General features: G+C 51.3%; 1 protein-coding gene across 1 annotated transcript in view; it reads left to right on the plus strand.

The window, feature by feature from the left end:
- flt4 (fms related receptor tyrosine kinase 4) overlaps positions 1-22,096 on the plus strand; it is a 355,428-nt gene that overhangs the window by 124,985 nt on the left and 208,347 nt on the right. The window contains exon 3 of the mRNA XM_070877096.1: positions 20,938-21,203. Coding sequence (XP_070733197.1) covers positions 20,938-21,203 — 266 coding nt within the window. The remainder of the gene's footprint in view (positions 1-20,937; positions 21,204-22,096) is intronic.

A 22,096-nucleotide genomic window follows, 5' to 3' on the forward strand; every position in this document is an offset into this window, starting at 1 on the left:
CCCTCAGTACTGCCCCTCCGACAGTGCGGTGCTCCCTCAGTACTGCCCCTCCGACAGTGTAGCCCTCCCTCAGTACTGCCCCTCCAACAGTGCAGCGCTCCCTCAGTACTGTCCCTCTGACAGTGCGGCACTCCCTCAGTGCAGCCCTCCCTCAGTACTGCTCCTCCGACAGTGCAGCACTCCCTCAGTACTGCTCCTCCGACAGTGCAGCACTCCCTCAGCACTGCCCCTCCGACAGTGCAGCGCTCCCTCAGTACCGTCCCTCCGACATTGCGGTGCTCCCTCAGTACTGCTCCTCCGACAGTGCAGCGCTCCCTCAGTACCGTCCCTCCGACATTGCGGTGCTCCCTCAGTACTGCCCCGCCGACAGTGCAGCCCTCCCTCAGTTCTGCTCCTCCGACAGTGCAGCCCTCCCTCAGTACTGCCCCTCCGACAGTGCGGCGCTCCGTCAGTACTGCCCCTCCGACAGTGCAGCACTCCCTCAGTACTGCCTCTCCGACAGTGCAGCCCTCCCTCAGTACTGCCCCTCCGACAGTGCGGCGCTCCGTCAGTACTGCCCCTCCGACAGTGCAGCACTCCCTCAGTACTGCCTCTCCGACAGTGCAGCACTCCCTCAGTACTGCCTCTCCGACAGTGCAGCCCTCCCTCAGTACTGTCCCTCCGACAGTGCAGCCCTCCCTCAGTACTGCTCCTCCAAAAGCGCATCACTCGCCTGGCTCCAGATTACTTCAAACATTGAAACCTTTAGGCTAGTCCTGACTTAACATATCCTGAAGTATTACTGTCCCTCCCTGTGTGTGTGTATCTCCAGCCAGTCATCGACTGAACAGGCTGGCACTGTTTTCTCTAGGAAATAGAAGAGTGGATCGACCTGATAAAGGTCTTTAAGATTATGAAGGGGGTTTGATGGGGTATGATAGGTCCTTACCACACAGTATAAATGCACACGAGGCCCATGCTTGAGAGAAGGTCAGTCTGTAACCTGTCCTTTATTCCTTAGCACTCAAGTGATGAAGGTGGGTGGAGCTACCCCTTTTGTACCTGAAGGTCCAGGTTAGGAGTGTCTCCCACCTAGTGGTCAGTGTTCTCACAGTGTACAACTTAGGTCAGTTTATACATGGGTTACAATGCTGGTTGAATACATGACATCACCTCCCCCCCCCCCCAAAGTCTTATTGGGATCACAGGTTAAGTCTCTCTGGTGGTTTACGCTCTCTTGTAGAGCGCCTGAGTTGGGGCTCTGGTTGTCGGGCGCTGGCCTGAGTGTCTGCTGTTTGTGGTGCCTCAGGCCTGTCCGGACTGCCCACAGTGACTGGGCTCTCCTCCCTTTGGTTCCGGTGTTCGGTCACCTGTGGAGAGTGAACTCTACATCGTGTTCTATGGGGTTGCTGAACCTCCTTTTTGTTTGATCCACATGTTTGCGGCAGATTTGTCCATTGGTAAGTTTAACTACCAGAATCCTATTCCCCTCTTTGGCAATCACAGTGCCTGCGAGCCATTTGGGCCCTGCAGCGTAGTTGAGGACAAAACAGGATCATTTACATCAATACATCGCGCCCTCGCATTCCTGTCATGGTAGTCACATTGTGACTGGTGCCTGCACTCGACAATTTCTTTCATGGTGGGGTGTATAAGGGATAACCGGGTTTTGAGCGTCCTTTTCATTAGCAGCTCTGCGGGTGGAACCCCTGTGAGCGAGTGTGGTCGGGATCCATAGGCCAACAGGAGGTGTGATAAGCGGCTTTGTAGGGAACCCCCTTGGATTCTGAGCATCCCCTGTTTGATTATCTGCACTGCTCGTTCTGCCTGGCCGTTTGAGGCCGGCTTGAACGATGCCATTCTAACATGGTTAATTCCATTGCCTGCCATGAAGTCCTGGAATTCAGTGCTTGTGAAGCACGGGCTATTGTCACTGACCAAGATGTCCGGTAGACCGTGGGCGGCGAACATTGCCCGTAGACTTTCTACCTTGGCAGAGGATGTGCTTGAATTTAAAATGTCACACTCGATCCATTTGGAGTAGGCGTCTACTACAACCAAAAACATTTTCCCCATGAAAGGACCTGCGTAGTCCACATGGATGCATGACCAAGGCTTGCGGGCCATGGCCAGGGGCTAAGGGGGGCTTCCCTGGGCGCGTTGCCCAGCTGGGCACACGTGTTGCACCTGCAAACACAAAGTTCCAGATCTGCGTCTATCCCTGGCCACCAAACGTGTGACCTGGCAATTGCTTTCATCGTGACAATGCCCGGGTGCCCATTGTGGAGTTCTCTGATGAACACCTTTCTGCCCATCTGTGGCATGACTACGCAGTTTCCCCACAGTAGGTAATCGGCCTGAATCGAGAGTTCATCCTTGCGCCTGTGAAATGGTTTAAATTTCTCAGGGCATGCCCTGCACGTGGCTGCCCAGTCCCCATTCAGGACACATTTCTTGACTAAAGACAATAGCGGGTCTCTATTTGTCCAGACTTTAATCTGACGGGCTGTCACGGGTGAGCCTTTGCTTCCGAAAGCTTCAACAGCCATGACCATCTCAGCAGCTTCCCCTTTTATACCTGAAGGTCCAGGTTAGGAGTGTCTCCCACCTAGTGGTCAGTGTTCTCACGGTGTACAACTTAGGTCAATTTATACATGGGTTACAATGCTGGTTGAATAAATGACATCGTAGACATAGAGAAGATGTTTCCACTTGTGGGGGAGACCAGAACTGGGGGCCATCAATATCAGACAGTCAGTAATAAACCCAATGGGGAATTCAGGAGAAACTTCTTTACCCAGAGAGCGGTGAGAATGTGGAACTTGCTGCCACAGGGAGGGGTTGAGGTGAATAGTATTGATGTATTTAAGGGGAAGCTGGATAAACACATGGGGGAGAAAGGAACAGAAGGATATGGTGATGGGGTGAGATGGAGAGGGGTGGGAGGGGGCTGGTGTGGAGCATGAATCCCGGCACGGAGCGGTGGGCCCAATGGGCTGTTTCTGTGTCGAACTCTGGGGTGAGATAGAAGAGAGGAGCAAAGGGGGCACAATCTTAGAATAAGGGGCCGCCCATTTAAAACTGAGATGAGGAGGAATTTCTTCTCTCAGGGGGTTGTAAATCTGTGGAATTCGCTGCCCCAGAGAACTGTGAAAGCTGGGACATTGAATAAATTTAAGACAGAAATAGACAGTTTCTTAACCGATAAGGGGATCTGGGGTTATGGGGAGCGGGCGGGGAAGTGGAGCTGAGTCCATGATTGTATTGAATGGCGGAGTAGGTTCGAGGGGCTGTATGGCCGACTCCTGCTGCTATTGCTTATGTTCTTGTGATGCAGATCAAACAGACAATCACTTAACATAAATTAGAAGAATGGTAAGGGGTATAGTCATGCAGTGGTTCTGATGCTGAACTAATAATCCCGGATTCGCGAGTTCTAATCCCACCCTGGGCAGTTTGTGAATTTGAATCCAGTTTTCATAATAAAATGGTAATTAAAAAGTTGGTCTCAGTAAAAGTGACCGTGAATCTGTTGGATTGCGGCAAAAACCCAGCTGGGTCAGTGATGTCCCTTTAGGGAGGGAAACCTGCCGTCCTTACCCGGGCTGGGCCTATAGGTGACTCCCGTCCCACACCAGCGTGGTTGACCCTTAACCTCCCTCTGAAGTGTCCGAGCGAGACACTCGGTTTGTGTCAAACCCACTCCCAGCGGTTCCAGATCGCCCCACCCCCCACCTTCTCAGGGCAACTCGGGAGCAATAAATGCCGGCCTTGGAGCGACCCCCCACAACCCAGGAAATGAGTTTAAAAAAGGGGTCTTTAAGGAAGGATATACTTGCATGGAGGCAGTTCAGAGAAGGTTCACAAGGTTGATTCCTGAGATGAAGGGGTTGTCTTATGAAGAAAGGTTGAGCAGGTTGGGCATCTACTCATTGGAGTTTAGAAGAATGTAAGATGATCGTATTGAAATGTATAAGATTCTGAGAGTGCTGGATTGGGTAGATGCAGAGAGGATGTTTCCCCTCATAGGGCCAATCTAGAACTAGGGGACATAGTTTCAGAATAAGGGGTCGCCCATTTAGAACTGAAATGAGGAGGAATTTCTTTTCTCAGAGGATTGTAAACCTGTGGAATTCTCTGCCCCAGAGAGCTGTGGAGGCTGGGTCATTGAATATATTTAAGGTGGAGATAGACAGATTTTTGAGCGATAAGGGAGTCAAGGGTTATGGGGAGCGGGCAGGGAAGTGGTCCTGAGTCCAGGATCAGATCAGTCATGATCTCATTGAATGGCGGAGCAGGCTCGAGGGGCCGAATGGCCGACTCCTGCTCCTATTTCTTATGTTTCTTCTGTAATTTGATTCGACAAGGGAAGTCTTCTAATGGAGGAGGAAGGAATGAGAGATTGGCTTTGGTTGTCACGGAGTGTGGCAGTGGGAATGAAAGGATGGAGGAGGGGAAGGGGGCGCAATTAGATAGAAGATAGGAAGGAGTACAAAATATTATACAGTCCAATTCAGTGTTAGTTATTTTCCTCCTTACGTCCTCGTTGTTAACTGGAGACTGCTGGGATTGTAATCTCTCACTGTGAACAATTTACTCACCAACCTACTCATAATCTTGAAAAACTTCAATGACCCCATCTTTGAAATCTCCTCGTTACCAAGAGAAAGAAGCCTGGCTTTGTCAGGGCTGAAATTCCCGATAGCCAGGATCATTCTCTCGTTCTTTGAGGGTTTGGTTGGAGATCCTAATGGATCAGCAATCTGTCTGTAACAATTATACATTAGCAAAGCAATCAACTTGTTTCCCCCAGTGTTTAGTTTAGTGAGGGTTTTAAGAAATCTAGTATACATCCTTGAACAAATCTGTTTTTCAGTTCAGTCAAATTGGCCAAATTGTTTGGAACATAAGAATTTCTAGATAGAACAAAGACTCACGGTCCATCTAGTCTCTTCTCGGAATTTCTTCTCTGAGGATCGTGAATCTGTGGAATTCTCTGCCCCAGAGAGCTGTGGAGGCTGGGCCATTGAATATATTTAAGGAGGAGATGGACAGATTTTTGAACGATAAGGGAATAAAGGGTTATGGGGAGCGGGCGGGGAAGTGGAGCTGAGGCCAAGATCGGATTAGCCGTGGTCTTATTGAATGGCGGAGCAGGCTCGAGGGGCCGAATGGCCGACTCCTGCTCCTATTTCTTATGTTCTTATGTCGTTCGCCTTCTACCATCCTGGTAGCCGTGTGATACAACAATAGTAGGGTTGTTGACCAATTGCAGCAATCACTCTCGACCAACATGTCTACCATGGACCCAGACACGAGGTGAGGAAAACCCCCAGTGGGTGGGGGGGGAGCTTTGGGGACCACAGATCCACGGTGACCTGTTCCCCCCCGAGCTCACCGCACTCACCCCGCGTCATGGGCCAAATTACTCAGATACTGTCTCCCGATATATTATTTTCTGAAAGAATACTATCTCATTTGCCTCTGAATGAGTCAACACTCACTGCTCCCACTATCTGCCTTAGGAGCCTGCCCCATAGACTGATTCACTCATTCCACAGATTAGTTCACAATTTCCCTCTCTTCAAGCACAGATTGTAATTCTCTGGCTCTGCTCTTCTGGACAGGGTGAGACAGCAAGTCACGGTCAACATTATCCAGTCCATTCACAATCCGAACCACCAGCTTTCATAACGGTCGGAGGCTTCCCGCGGGGGCAACTGCCTCCGACCTGAAACATTTCTCCCAAAGTACCTGGTGGTCCCGGGAGAAGCGTGGGATTCCGGTGGGGAGACCTTCTCTTCCCGCGCTGAGGAGCGCGCTCCCGTCCTCCTGGTTCCCACGGAGACGGTGCGGTCACGTGTGAGTGCTCAGCCAATCAGGTACAGCATTCCACAGGTTCCCATTAATAGCAATAACTCCGTATCTACCCGTTCTCATTGCTATTAATGAGAAAAAAAAACCACAATAACACCAAATAAAAAATAAATTAAAAAAACACACATAATTCAAATTAATTGAAATTAAAGTTAATAAATATCTTAGAGAAAAAAAAATTCTGAGTTTTTTTAAAAATGTTTTTGTAATTATGGTTAAAAATAAATGTAATGTAGTATGCTGGGTTTTTAAAAATAATATATGTTTTTTAAATTTAATTTTATTATATTTTTGTATGTTTTTATACTCTTGCCCTGTAAAAGTAGGCTATGCTTTTATCAGGCACAAGAGTTTTCAGGACATCCGCTGGGCAAGATATGCGCAAATATCACAATATTGCCCGTGTGAATGTCCTCGCTCCCGAGATACAGAGGATGTGTCGAGCTCCAGCTTGACAGATCGGAAAAGCCGCTTTTCAGCGTGTGCGCATTGTGCGCCGAAAACCGGCTTTTGCGATGCCTTCCCGGGTCCGTACACGCCCCGTACACGCCCCATACACGCCAGGCACATGCCCCGTACACACTCCGTACACACTCCGTACACGCCCCGTACGCACTCGGTGAACACTCCATACACGCTCCGTACACGCCCCGTACGCACTCCGTACACACTCTGTACACACTCTGTACACACTCCGTACACGCCCCCCGTGAACACTCTGTACACACTCCGTACGCACCCCGTACGCACTCCGTGAACACTCCGTACACGCCCCGTACGCACTCCGTACGCACTCCGTACACACTCCGTACACGCTCCGTGAACACTCTGTACGCACTCCGTACGCACTCCGTACGCACTCCGTACGCACTCCGTACGCACTCCGTACGCACTCCGTACACACTCCGTACACGCTCCGTGAACACTCTGTACACGCCCCGTACGCACTCCGTGAACACTCCGTACACGCCCCGTACACACTCCGTACAAGCCCCGTATGCACTCAGTGAACACTCCGTACGCACTCCGTACGCACTCCGTGAACACTCCGTACACACTCCGTACACACTCCGTACGCACTCAGTGAAGACTCCGTACACACTCCGTACACACTCCGTACACACTCCGTACACACTCCGTACACACTCCGTACACACTCCGTACACACTCCGTACACACTCCGTACACACTCCGTACACGCCCCGTACGCACTGTGAACACTCTGTACACACTCCGTACACACTCCGTACGCACTCAGTGAAGACTCCGTACACACTCCGTACACACTCCGTACACACTCCATACACACTCCGTACACGCCCCGTACGCACTGTGAACACTCTGTACACACTCCGTACACGCCCCGTACGCACTGTGAACACTCTGTACACACTCCGTACACACTCCGTACACACTCCGTACACGCCCCGTACGCACTGTGAACACTCTGTACACACTCCGTACACACTCCGTACGCACTCAGTGAAGACTCCGTACACACTCCGTACACACTCCGTACACACTCCGTACACGCCCTGTACGCACTGTGAACACTCTGTACACACTCCGTACACACCCCGTACGCACTCAGTGAACACGCCGTACACACTCCGTACACACTCCGTACACACTCCGTACACGCCCTGTACGCACTGTGAACACTCTGTACACACTCCGTACACACCCCGTACGCACTCAGTGAACACGCCGTACACACTCCGTGAACACTCCGTAAACGCTCCGTACACGCTCCATACACGCCCCGTATAAACTCCGTAAACACTCCGTACGCACTCCGTACGCACTCCGTACGCGCCCCGTACGCACTCCGTGAACACTCCGTACACACTCTGTACACACTCTGTACACACTCCGTACACACTCCATACACGCCCCGTGAACACTCTGTACATGCCCCGTACGCACTCCATGAACACTCCGTACACACTCTGTACACACTCTGTACACACTCTGTACACACTCCGTACACACTCCATACACGCCCCGTGAACACTCTGTACACGCCCCGTACGCACTCCGTGAACACTCTGTACACACTCTGTACACACTCCGTACACACTCCGTACACACTCCGTACACACTCCGTACACGCCCCGTACGCACTCCGTGAACACTCCGTACACGCTCCGTACACGCTCCGTACACGCTCCGTACACGCTCCGTACACGCCCCGTACGCACTCCGTGAACACTCCGTACACGCCCCGTACGCACTCCGTGAACACTCTGTACACACTCCGTACAAGCCCCGTACCGACCCAGAGAGGCTGCGATTTCCAGGCCCAGATCACCTCCCAACCTTCTCTATACCAGCGAGAACCTGCCCGATTTACATCATCGCTCCTCCTAACCCGATCCCTCCGACCCCCCTCAATCATCCCTTCAACCCCTTCCATTGGCATCCAACCGAAGGGAGGCCACTCGAAGGCGGACACGATTGTCTAAGACTGGCCCATCGGACGGTCAGGTGCCAGACCAGCCTGGGCATGGGGGAAGTGGTCCTCGATATTAACGGGAGGGCGGGAGGTGGGTGAGTGGGAATCCAGACAGCGGACGACATACCTGCCGGGGTCGGGGTCATGGACCCCCGGCGGATTCTAACGGGCAGATTGAGTACCTGGCCGGCGGACAGGAGTGAGGATATCGCGGCAGGGAGCCACAAGCCGGGACTTGTGTTGGCGGGGGGGGGCATCCACCGTCTGTCATTGAAAGAAGGTTGGCGGGGGTGGGGGGCAGAAATTAGGTTGAGGGCTAATTCGGGCGCTAACGGCGGTGGGGCAGTAAATTTTGCCCCCGGGAATGGTTTTTGTCGGCAGCCAAAGGGTTACACACCTCTCTCAGGGGGCGAGGGGAGGGGTTACACACCTCTCTCAGGGCGAGGGGAGGGGTTACACACCTCTCTCGGGGGGCGAGGGGAGGGGTTACACACCTCTCTCGGGGGGCGAGGGGAGGGGTTACACACCTCTCTCAGGGGACGAGGGGAGGGGTTACACACCTCTCTCGGGGGGGGAGGGGTTACACACCTCTCTCAGGGGGCGAGGGGAGGGGTTACACACTTCTCTCGGGGGGGAGGGGTTACACACCTCTCTCAGGGCGAGGGGAGGGGTTACACACCTCTCTCAGGGGGCGAGGGGAGGGGTTACACACCTCTCTCGGGGCGAGGGGAGGGGTTACACACCTCTCTCAGGGCGAGGGGAGGGGTTACACACCTCTCTCAGGGCGAGGGGAGGGGTTACACACCTCTCTCAGGGCGAGGGGAGGGGTTACACACCTCTCTCAGGGGGCGAGGGGAGGGGTTACACACCTCTCTCAGGGCGAGGGGAGGGGTTACACACCTCTCTCAGGGCGAGGGGAGGGGTTACACACCTCTCTCAGGGCGAGGGGAGGGGTTACACACCTCTCTCAGGGCGAGGGGAGGGGTTACACACACTCTCGGGGGGCGAGGGGAGGGGTTACACACCTCTCTCGGGGGGGGGAGGGGTTACACACCTCTCTCGGGGGGCAAGGATAGGGGTTACACACCTCTTTCGGGGGGCAAGGGGAGGGGTTACACACCTCTCTCGGGGGGGAGGGGTTACACACCTCTCTCGGGGGGCGAGGGGAGGGGTTACACACCTCTCTCGGGGGGCGAGGGGAGGGGTTACTCACCTCTCTTGGGGGTAGAGGGGAGGGGTTACACACACTCTCGGGGGGCGAGGGGAGGGGTTACACACCTCTCTCGGGGGGGGGAGGGGTTACACACCTCTCTCGGGGGGCAAGGATAGGGGTTACACACCTCTTTCGGGGGGCAAGGGGAGGGGTTACACACCTCTCTCGGGGGGGAGGGGTTACACACCTCTCTTGGGGGGCGCGGGGAGGGTTTACACACCTCTCTCGGGGGGCGAGGAGAGGGGTTATACACCTCTCTCGGGGGGCGAGGGGAGGGGTTACACACCTCTCTCGGGGGGGGGAGGGGTTACACACCTCTCTCGGGGGGCGAGGGGAGGGGTTACACACCTCTCTCGGGGGGCGAGGGGAGGGGTTACACACCTCTCTCGGGGGGTGAGGGGAGGGGTTACACACACTCTCGGGGGGCGAGGGGAGGGGTTACACACCTCTCTCGGGGGGGGGAGGGGTTACACACTTCTCTCAGGGCGAGGGGAGGGGTTACACACCTCTCTCAGGGTGAGGGGAGGGGTTACACACCTCTCTCGGGGGACGAGGGGAGGGGTTACACACCTCTCTCGGGGGGCGAGGGGAGGGGTTACACACCTCTCTCGGGGGGCGAGGGGAGGGGTTACACACCTCTCTCGGGGGGCGAGGGGAGGGGTTACACACCTCTCTCGGGGGGGGGAGGGGAGGGGTTACACACCTCTCTCGGGGCGCTAGTCCGGCTGAGCATGGGAAAATCCTGAGCTAAACAGCCGGCCTCGGAGCCCCGAGACTGAGGTCACCCTGGGGGGAAAAATAATTAGTCAAAGAACCATCAGAAACATTCCCAACACGTCACTGATGCCACATAAATATAAAGCGCAAAAAATGAAGAATACAAAAGCAATCACACTTACGTCAGGTCGTTGTTCCTTCCCTCACCGCCGCCGGCACAACTCGGACCGCCCGCTTTCCCCGGCGGTCCCACCACGGCGCGCCATGAGGCGCGACAGACAAATTTAAGAGCGGTGTAGCAACCGGGGGCGTTGCATCCCGGCGTGCCTCTCCTCCCGAGCGGTCCCGCTCCGCGCTCCTGGCAAAACCCGGGCACCGAATGTCCCGGCGACCGCCCGCGCGGACGTCATTTCCCCCCCCCCCGCCATTGCCGCCCCACCGGGGCGCCAACAAAGGCGGCAACGCACGGAGATTCCAGCCCCAGGGGTTCCAGCGAGGGCGGGGTGGTTGGGGGGGGGGGCGGGGGGCGTGGGGGTGGTTGTGCGGGAGGGGTGGCGGAGTCCACGGAGGCTGCTTGAGGGGCCTGGGGAGGGGTGAAGCAGATCTTCAATACAAGCCTTGGCCTCCTGCTGCCTCCCACTTCAGATCTGTTGCCGGGCAGCCGACAGCGAGACACTCGGATAATTCTGGGTTGCGGAGTCTGTGATGTCAGCGGGCCGCTCCTGCTGAATGCTGACTAGTCCCTGGCCTGCCTGTAGCGGGACTTGCATCAAAGGACTGATTTGAGGCAGTATGGAAATGTAATGGGATAGAGCCGGTAATGTATTTGCTTCGTGGGTTCTTTGCTTAAGAATTCATCACAACACATTGCTATTAAGAACCAGTTGGTTTATTAGCAAAAGGTTTAACAATCACACGACACATTACCAGTTCATCCAGCAGGCTCATAACCACCTGCCCCATCGTGGATCCCCCAAACCCAACTGGCTGGGGTTTTATTGAGTCTTGTGAACATCACGTGACTGGCTAAGCCACTCCCAACTCAACAGCTCTACAACTATTTTTGGTAGAGCAATAATCAATGCCCCCTGATTAAAGTGGGTGGGGGGGGGCACTAAACCAACGCATTAAACAAATTAAACTTTTGACCGTTAATTTAAATCAAATTAAAATTTGGTTGCCGGGGGTGATGATGCACTCCAGTCCCTCCGGCGCCCACCTCTCGCGGAAGGCCGCGAGCGTACCGGTGGACACCGCGTGCTCCATCTCCAGGGACACCCTGGCTCGGATGTAACCGCGGAAGAGAGGCAGGCAGTCAGGTTGAACGACCCCCTCGACCACCCGCTGCCTGGACCGGCTGATGGCCCCCTTGGCCAGGCCCAGGAGCAGTCCGACCAGGAGGCCCTCGAACCTGCCCGCTCCCCTCCGCACAGGGTGCCCAAAGATCAGGGGTGTGGGACTGAAGTGCAACCAGAATTTGAGAAGTAGCCCCTTCAAATATTGGAACAGGGGCTGCAACCTCACACACTGCAACAGCTCTCCAAACCTGTGGGCACCCTCACCGGTGCGTACATTACTGGGCCAGGAGGTAGAATTGTTTGGCTGGATTTATGGAGTTGATGATTTCGGGGCAGTGATGGAGGTGGGGCGGGAAAGTTAGCGCCCGGGAACAGTTTGCACCTCAGTCAGTAACATTGGGCAGTGGGGCCCTGGGTCAGGGGGCGCAGAGCTAAGGGAGGCGTTTTACACCACTTGTGGGGCGTTAGGATGGGAAACTCACGAGCTGAAGGGCCGGGCCGGGAGCGCTCCCAGAGATGCCTGGGGGGGGAGGGGAAATACCTGAAAAAAAACACAGAAACATTCCCAGAACATTGCTCGCACCTCCACAACACAGATCGCAAAACAAATTCACAGGAAACCAATCGCCCTTACCTCAGGAGTCCATCCCTCACCTCTCCGCTGTCGGGATGGTGGGACCGCCCTGATTTCCCCGGCGGTCACTGCGGGGCGCGCTGCGAGACGGACGGGTCGGACGGGAGACCAAACTCGCGTCGGTGTCGTTTGGGGAAAGGACCGAGAAACTGCCAAATGCTGGAAACACTCAGCGGGTCAGGCAGCGGAGAGAGAAACAGAGTTAACCTTTCAGAACTGGAAGAAGTTGGCAATTTAACTGTTTATAAGCAAATACATGGCAAGGGGGGAGTTCTCCCCAGTGTCCCGGGGGCCAATATTTATCCCTCAATCAACATCATTTAAAAAAAAAAATCAGATGATCTGGTCATTAATCACATCGTTGGTCGTGGGAGCTTGCTGTGTGAAAATTGGCTGCTGCGTTTCCCACATTACAACAGTTATCAGTCAGTCAGTCAGCCAGTCATAGGCAGTCAACTCGAGTGAGGATGACTTGCTTCCACGCCAAAAAGAGATGAGTTCTCAGGTGTTTCAATGAAGGACCTAATATTCCAGATCCCGAACTACATCCTGAAGGGTGGAAGATGCCTGTGGGTGGATTGTTTTAACGTGGGGTGACCGTTGCACACCAGCCACCACACGGGCTTGACAGAGCGAGGTCTTGGTCCAGTGGCAAGGGTTGAACCAGGACGACTGGAGACCAGCTCTGCTGCACGGACCCAGTGCGCTCACATATCGCAGTGTGGGCGGGTCCGTGCTGCCCCTGGGCCCTCGGCTCCCCTGGGCCCCGATCACGTCCCTCCACAATCTCTCACCGCTCCTTCGCCCTGACCTCGCCGCTCCTGCTGTACCTGCCCGCGCTCCAATCACCGACCTGGACCTTGATGACGTCCCTCTTCACTGTCGTCGTCCTCCTGCACCAGCTCATAGAAACATAGAAAATAGGTGCAGGAGTAGGCCATTTGGCCCTTCGAGCCTGCACCACCATTCAATAAGATCATGGCTGATCATTCCCTCAGTACCCCTTTCCTGTTTTCTCACCATACCCCTTGATCTCTTTAGCCGTAAGAGCCACATCTAACTCATTCTTGAATATATCCAATGAACTGGCATCAACAACTCTCTGTGGTAGGGAATTCCACAGGTTAACAACTCTCCGAGTGAAAAAGTTTCTCCTCATCTCAGTCCTAAATTGTCTACCCCTTATCCTAAGACTGTGTCCCCTGGTTCTGGACTTCCCCAACATCGGGAACAATTTACCCGCATCTAACCCTGACCAGTCCCGTCAGAATCTTGTATGATTCTATGAGATCCCCTCTCATCCTTCTAAACTCCAATGTATAAAGGCCCAGTTGATCCAGTCTCTCCTCATATGTCAGTCCAGCCATCCCGGGAATCAGTCTGGTGAACCTTCGCTGCACTCCCTCAATAGCAAGAATGTCCTTCCTCAGATTAGAAGACCAAAACTGAACACAATATTCCAGATGAGGCCTCACTAAGGCCCTGTACAACTGCAGTAAGACCTCCCTGCTCCTATATTCAAATCCCCTAGCTATGACGACCAACATACCATTTGCCTTCTTCACTGCCTGCTGTACCTGCATGCCAACTTTCAATGACTGATGAACCATGACACCCAGGTCTCGTTGCACCTCCCCTTTTTCTAATCTGCCACTATTCAGATAATATTCTGCCTTTATGTTTTGCCACCAAAGTGGATAACCTCACATTTATCCACATTATACTGCATCTGCCATGCATTTGCCCACTCACCTAACCTGTCCAAGTCACCCTGCAGGCTCTTAGCATCCTCCTCACAGCTCACACTGTCACCCAGCTTAGTGTCATCTGCAAACTTGGAGATATTACACTCAATTTCTTCATCCAAATCATTGATGTATATTGTAAAGAGCTGGGGTTCCCAGCACTGAGCCCCGCGGTACCCCACTAGTCACTGCCTGCCATTCTGAAAAGGACCCGTTTATCCCTACTCTCTGCTTCCTGTCTGCCAACCAGTTCTCTATCCACGTCAGTATATTACCCCCAATACCCCCAATGTGCTTTGATTTTGCACACCAATCTCTTGTGTGGGACCTTGTCAAAAGCCTTTTAAAAGTCCAAATACACCACATCCACTGGTTCTCCCTTGTCCACTCTTCTAGTTACATCCTCAAAAAATTACAGAAGATTTGTCAAGCATGATTTCCCTTTCATAAATCCATGCTGACTTGGACCGATCCGATCACTGCTTTCCAAATGCGCTGCTATTTCATCCTTAATAATTGATTCCAACATTTTCCCCATCACTGATGTCAGGCTAACCGGTCTATAATTACCCGCTTTCTATTTGCCTCTTTTTTAAAAAGTGATGTTACATTAGCTACACTCCAGTTAATAGGAACTGACCCAGAGTTGATAGACTGTTGGAAAATGATTACCAATGCATCCACTATTTCTAGGGCCACTTCCTTAAGTACTCTGGGATGTAGACTATCAGGCCCTGGGGATTTATTGGCCTTCAATCCCATCAATTTCCCTAACACAATTTCCCGACTAATAAGGATATCCTTCAGTTCCTCCTTCTCACTAGACCCACTGTCCCCTAGTACTTTCGGAAGGTTATTTGTGTCTTCCTTCGTGAAGACAGAACTGAAGTATTTGTTCAATTGGTCTGCCACTTCTTTGTTCCCCATTATAAATTCACCTGAATCCCACTGCAAGGGACCTATGTTTGTCTTCACTAATCTTTTTCTCTTCACATATCTATAGAAGCTTGTGCAGTCAGTTTTTATGTTCCCGGCAAGCTTCCTCTCGTACTCTATTTCCTCCCTCTTAATTAAACCCTTTGTCCTCCTCTGCTGAATTCTAAATTTCTTCCAGTCCTCAGGTTTGCTGCTTTTTCTGGCCAATTTATATGCCTCTTCCTTGGATTTAACACTATCTCTAATTTCCCTTGTTAGCCACGATTGAGCCACCTTTCCTGTTTTATTTTTATTCCAGATAGGGATGTACAATTGCTGAAGTTCATCCATGTGATCTTTAAATGTTTGCCATTACCTATCCACCGTCAACCCTTTAAGTATCATTTGCCAGTCTATTCTAGCCAATTCATGCCTCAAACCATCGAAGTTACCTTTCCTTAAGTTCAGGACCCAAGTTTCTGAATTAACGGTGTTACTCTCCATCTTAATAAAGAATTCTACCATATTATGGTCACTCTTCCCCAAGGCGCCTCGCACAACAAGATTGCTAATTAATCCCTTCTCATTACACATCACCCGGTCTAGGATGGCCAGCTCCCTGGTTGGTTCCTCGACATATTGGTCTGGAAAACCATCCCTAATACACTCCAGGAAATCCTCCTCCACCGCATTGCTACCAGTTTGGTTAGCCCAATCAATATGGAGATTAAAGTCACCCATGATAACTGCTGTACCTTTATTGCACACATCCCTAATTTCTTGTTTGATGCTGTCCCCAACCTCACTACTACTGTTTGGTGGTCTGTACACAACTCCCACCAGCATTTTCTGCCCTTTGGTATTCCGTAGCTCCACCCATACCGATTCCACATCATCCAGGCTAATGTCCCTCCTTACTATTGTATTAATTTCCTCTTTAACCAGCAACGCCACCCCACCTCCTTTTCCTCTCTGTCTATCCTTCCTAAATGTTGAATACCCCTGGATGTTGAGTTCCCAGCCTTGGTCACCCTGGAGCCATGTCTCCGTGATGCCAATTACATCATACCCTTTAACCTCTATCTGCTCACGCTGTACCTTGCCGTGATACGCCCAGAATATGCTCCTGCACCGCTGCTCGCCACTCCTTTTATGGCCCCGACCTGCTGCTGTTGTTCTGACGCAGTGACTGCACTCCAAACGTACTTCATTGGCTGTGAAGCGCTTTGGGACGTCCTGAGGATGTGAAAGGCGCTATAGAAATGCAAGTATTTCTCTCTCTTGAGGCAGGAGACAGAATCAGAGAAAGCCCAGCTGCCTGCACTAAAACAGAGAGTTGAGATGTCTGATAGAGGTGTTTTAAAATTATAACTGGAAACTATTTCCACTGCTCGGTGAGTCAGTCACTCGATTGCATAAATATATAATTGGCACCAAACAAACGCAGGGAGGGGTTCGCGGAAATGCTCTACACAAGAGGGTTCTTCCGACATTACATCAGCGACTGCACTTCAAAAAGCACTTCATTGGCTGCAAAGCGCTTTGGGAAGTGCTGAGGTCGTCAGAGGCATTGAATAAATATAACTTCTTTCTTTTCCATTCACGTAGAATGTCTCAACAGAAACATTAGCGGAGGCAGAATCAATAACAGCTTTTAAAAGGGAAGTGAATGAACTTACAAAGCGGCCAGGGGAGCAGAATTGCCTTGCAGGGAGAGAGGGCCAAAGCTGGATTTTACTCCGATCCTATGAGGGCCATGTTGCTGTGGCCACAGATTGCTGAACAACTCACATTGTCCACACACACCAGCCGTGTCACTTGGCACCAGCATCGCTCCGGAGTCTCCGTCAATTAAAGACTTGCATTTCTATAGCGCCTGTCACAACCACACGACGTCCCAAAGCACTTTACAGCCAATGAAGTACTTGTTTGGAGTGTAGTCACTGTTGTAATGTCGGAAGAACCCTCTTGTGTAGAGGATTTCCGTTAACCCCTCCCTGCGTTTGTTTGGTGCTGGCTGATGATATATTTATGATGATATATGTAGGGAAACGCGGCAGCCAAATTGCGCACAGCAAGCTCCCACACACAGCAAAGTGATGACCAGATCATCTGTTGTTTTGTGATGTTGATTAAGGGATAAATATTGGCCCCAGGACACCGGGGAGAACTCCTCCTGCTCTTCTTCAAAATCATTTGTTTTTATTCGTTCATGGGATGTGGCCGTCCCTGGCAAGGCCGGCATTTAGTTGCCCCCGCGAAGGTAAGCCACCATTTCATAGAGCACGTTAAGAGTTAACCACATTGCTGTGGGTCTGGAGTCACATAACGGCCAGACTGGGTAAGGGCGGCAGATTTCCTTCCCAAAAGGACATTAGCGAACCAGATGGGATTTTGCAACAATCCGGTAGTTTCATGGTCACCGATACTGATACTCTGTACTGGCTTTTCTTTTATTTCCAGATTTTATATTTAATTAACTGAATTTAAATTCTCCAGCTGCAATGGAATCTTTTACATCCACCTGAGAGGGCAGACGGGCCTCAGGTTACCGTCTCATTTGAAAGATGACACCTCCAACAGTGCGGCACTCCCTCAGTACTGCCCCTCCGACACTGCGGCACTCCCTCAGTACTGCCCCTCCGACAGTGCGGCACTCCCTCAGTACTGCCCCTCCGACAGTGCGGCGCTCCCTCAGTACTGCCCCTCTGACAGTGCGACGCTCCCTCAGTATTGCCCCTCCGACAGTGCGGCACTCCCTCAGTACTGCCCCTCCGACAGTGCGGCGCTCCCTCAGTACTGCCCCTCCGACAGTGCGGCGCTCCCTCAGTACTGCCCCTCCGACAGTGCGGCACTCCCTCAGTACTGCCCCTCCGACAGTGCGGCGCTCCCTCAGTACTGCCCCTCTGACAGTGCGACGCTCCCTCAGTATTGCCCCTCCGACAGTGCAGCACTCACTCAGTACTGCCCCTCCGACATTGCGGCACTCCCTCAGTACTGTAAGTCTAATATCTGGGACACTGCTGTTAATAAGTCAGGATAAACATCATAAAGGCTTAAAAAAAATACTTTCTTTCAACACATTTGTTTAATAATTATAAAAATATTGAAGATGGGAAAAAAGACCGTTTGTCCTAATAATTCAATCGGGTAATCAAGAACCTATTCGCTTTCCAATTGGCTGGGAAGGCAGGGGAACACGGGTATGGACCTGTTGGTGACCAATGGGAGGAGGGCCGGTTGTAGGCACGAGGTCACAAGAACACGATGAGGTCATTCAGCCCCTCGAGCTTGTCTCTCCATTCAGTTAGATCGTGGCTGATCTGTATTTTAACTCCATTTAACCGCCTTGGCTCCGTAACCCTTAATACCCTCACCCAACAAAAATCTAGGGGTCTCTGTTTTGAAGTTTTCAATTGACCCCCAGCCTTTACAGCTTTTTGGGGGAGAGAGTTCAGATTCCTACTCCCCTTCATGTGAAGAACTGCTTCCTCACTTCCTGACAGGGTCTCCATATTTAAGGAAGGATATACTTGTATTGGAGGCAGTTTAGAGAAGGTTCACTCGGTTGATTTCTGAGATGAAGGGGTTGCCTTATGAAGATAGGTTGAGCATGTTGGGCCGATATTCATTGGAGTTTGGAAGAATGCGAGGTGATCTTATTGAAACGTATACAATTCTGAGTGGGCTCGATTGGGTAGATGCAGAGAGGATATTTCCCCTCGTGGGGGAACCTAGAACTAGGGCATAGTTTCAGAATAAGGGGCCGCCCATTTAAATGAGATGAGGAGGAATTTCTAATCGAACATAAGACCATAAGAACATAAGAAATAGGAGCAGGAGTAGGCCATATGGCCCCTCGAGCCTGCTCCACCATTCAATAAGACATGGCTGATCTGATCATGGACTCAGCTCCACTTCCCTGCCCGCTCCCCATAACCCCTTATCCCCTTATCGTTTGAGAAACTGTCTATTTTTGTCTTAAATATATTCAATGCCCCAGCTTCCACAGCTCTCTGAGGCAGCGAATTCCACAGATTTACAACCTTCAGAGAGAAGAAATTTCTCCTCATCTCAGTTTTAAATGGGCGGCCCCTTATTCTAAGATTATGCCCCCTAGTTCTAGTCTCCCCCATCAGTGTAAACATCTTCTCTGCATCCACGTAGTCAAGCCCCCTCATAATCTTATACGTTTCGATAAGATCACCTCTCATTTTTCTGAACTCCAATGAGTAGAGGCCCAACCTACTCAACCTTTCCTCATAAGTCAACTCCCTCATCTCCGGAATCAACCGAGTGAACCTTCTCTGAACTGCCTCCAAAGCAAGTATATCCTTTTGTAAATATGGAAACCAAAACTGCACTCAGTATTCCAGGTGTGGCCTCACCAATACCCTGTATAACTGTAGCAAGACTTCCCTGCTTTTATACTCCATCCCCTTTGCAATAAAGGCCAAGATTCCATTGGCCTTCCTGATCACTTGCTGTACCTACATACTATCTGTTATGTCCTGAATAAAGAGTCAGACGAATACTGTGAGCTCAAAGTAAGGTGTGACCGCAGTCCTTTATTATAGATCTCAGAGTGCCTCTCCAGCCTGAGGCCTCCTTATATACAGGTACTCCCAAGGGATTGTGGGATCCCTTGTGACTCCAGGGGATACGCCCTCTGGTGGTTAGACATGGTATTTACAGGTTTACTTACATAACACTGTCCTTCTGTGTTTCATGCACAAGTGCCCCCAGGTCCCGCTGTACTGCGGCACTTTGCAATCTTTCTCCATTTAAATAATAACTTGCTCTTTGATTTTTTTTCTGCCAACGTGTATGACCTCACACTTTCCAACATTATACTCCATCTGCAAAATTTTTGCCCACTCACTTAGCCTGTCTATGTCCTTTTGCAGATTTTTTGTGTCCTCCTCACACATTGCTTTTCCTCCCATCTTTGTATCGTCAGCAAACTTGGCTGCATTAGAGGGTGGTGAATCTGTGGAATTCTCTGCCCCAGAGAGCTGTGGAGGCTGGGTCATTGAATAAATTTAAGGCGGAGATGGACAGATTTTTGAGCGATAAGGGAGTGAAGTGTTTTGGGGAGCGGGCAGGGAAGTGGAGCTGAGTCCATGATCAGATCAGCCATGATCTTATTGAATGGCGGAGCAGGCTCGAGGGGCCGAATGGCCGACTCCTGCTGCTATTTCTTGTGTTCTTATGAGAGCTCTGTCTTATAATGATAGATTGTGTAGAATGGGCCCATACTCTCTGGAGTTTAGAAGAATGAGAGGTGATCTCTTTGAATATATAAGATTCTGAGGGGGATTGACAGGGTGGATGTTGAGTGGTTGTTTCGCCCCGGAGGGGTCACAGTCTCAGGATAAGGAGTCGGCCATTTAGGACTGAGATGAGGAGAAATTTCCTCACTCAGAATTTTGTGAATCGTTGGAATTGCAGAGGGCTGTGGAGGCTCAGTCATTGAGTATATTCAAGGCTGAGATTGATCGAAGTTTGGGAACTAAATGGAATCGAGGGATATGGGGATCGGGTGGGTAAGTGGAGTTGGGTTAGATCATCAGCCATGATCTCATTGAATGATGGAGCAGGCTCAAAGGGCCTTCAAGGTATAGCCTTCTCCTGCTCTTAATTCTTATGTTCTTAAATATATCTCTGGTTTGTTTGACTTTTCTCCAACACAGAAAGTTATGACAACAGAGAAAAGAAAGAAAGACTTGCATTTCTGTAGCGCCTTTCATGACCTCTGGACGTCCCAAAGTGTTTTACAGCCAATGAAGTACTTTTGGAGTGTAGTCACTGTTGTAATGTAGGAAACGCAGCAGCCAATTTGCGCACAGCAAGCTCCCACACACAGCAATGTGATAATGACCAGATTATCTGTTTTTAGTGATGTTGGCTGAAGGATAAATATTGGCCCCAGGACACCGGGGAGAATTCCCCTGCTCTTCTTCGAAACAGTGCCCCGGGATCTTTTCCATCCACCTGAGAGGGCAGACGGGACCTCGGTCTAACATCTCATCTGAAAAACATGAGATCAGATGTGGGTGAATGTGAGTTAACCGAGGTGCCTTTTTGTGTGTGGTGTGTTTCAGAGGACAGAGGCCCCTGGGGTGGATGTGGCCTGGGAAACATGCAGTCGAAGAAGACACAAAATCAGCTTCGTACTGGTCAGAGGAGCCCGGGGGGCGGACACTGAGTATACGGGAGTGCGATGGATCGGCAAGTGATCAATACTGCAAGACCTTCACGTTAACGGGAGCCAGGGCTACCGACACAGGACATTACCGCTGCTTCTATCACTTCATCGAACCGATTGTTGACGGGACAACAGCGACCAGTGTCTACATCTTTGTCCAAGGTAAGGTGATGAACCAGTCTTACCGTGGGGTGATTATAGATAGTAATGTGCTATATTCTCAACGACATCACAAACACACAGACTACGAGATGGCTCTTCACATAGGAACTTGTCAGCTGACCTGTCACTTGATGCCTTTACTGTATTTACAGCAATGACTGCGTTACCACAGTAGTCCACTAGGTGGAACAGTAGTCCACTAGAGGGAGCTATATATTACATGAATCATACAACTTTACGGGACGGAAGGAGGCCATTTCAGCCCATCATGTCCGCGCCAGCCGACAAAGCTATCCAGCCGAATCCCACTTTCCAACTCTTGGTCCGTAGGCCTGTGGGTTACAAGCACATCCAAGTACTTTTTAAATGTGGTGAGGGTTTCTGCCTCTACCATCCTTTCAGGCCGTGAGTTCCAGACCCCCACCTCCATCTGGGTGAAAAAAGTTCTCCTCAACTCCCCTCTAAACCTCCTACCAATTACTTTAAATCTATGTCCCCTGGTTATTGACCTCTCTGCCGAGGGAAATAGGTCTTTCCTATCCACTCTGTCTAGATCCCTCATCATTTTATACACCTCAATAAAGTCTCCCCTCAGCCTCCTCTGTTCCAAAAAAAATAACCCCAGCCTATCCAATCTTTCCTCATAGCTAAACTCCTCCAGTCCTGGCAACATACTTTTTAAAATTCATTCTCGGGCTGTGGGCGTCGCTGGCATTTATTGCCCATCACTAAGTGCCCCTTGAGAAGGTGGTGGTGAGCCGCCTTCTTGAACCGCTGCAGTCCGTGTGGTGAAGGTGCTCCCACAGTGCTGTTAGGGAGGGAGTTCCAGGATTGTGACCCAGCGACGATGAAGGAACGGCCGATATATTTCCCAGTCGGGATGGTGTGTGACT

This window comes from Pristiophorus japonicus, chromosome 4 (genome assembly GCF_044704955.1).
Source record: "Pristiophorus japonicus isolate sPriJap1 chromosome 4, sPriJap1.hap1, whole genome shotgun sequence".
Taxonomy (NCBI): domain Eukaryota; kingdom Metazoa; phylum Chordata; class Chondrichthyes; family Pristiophoridae; genus Pristiophorus; species Pristiophorus japonicus.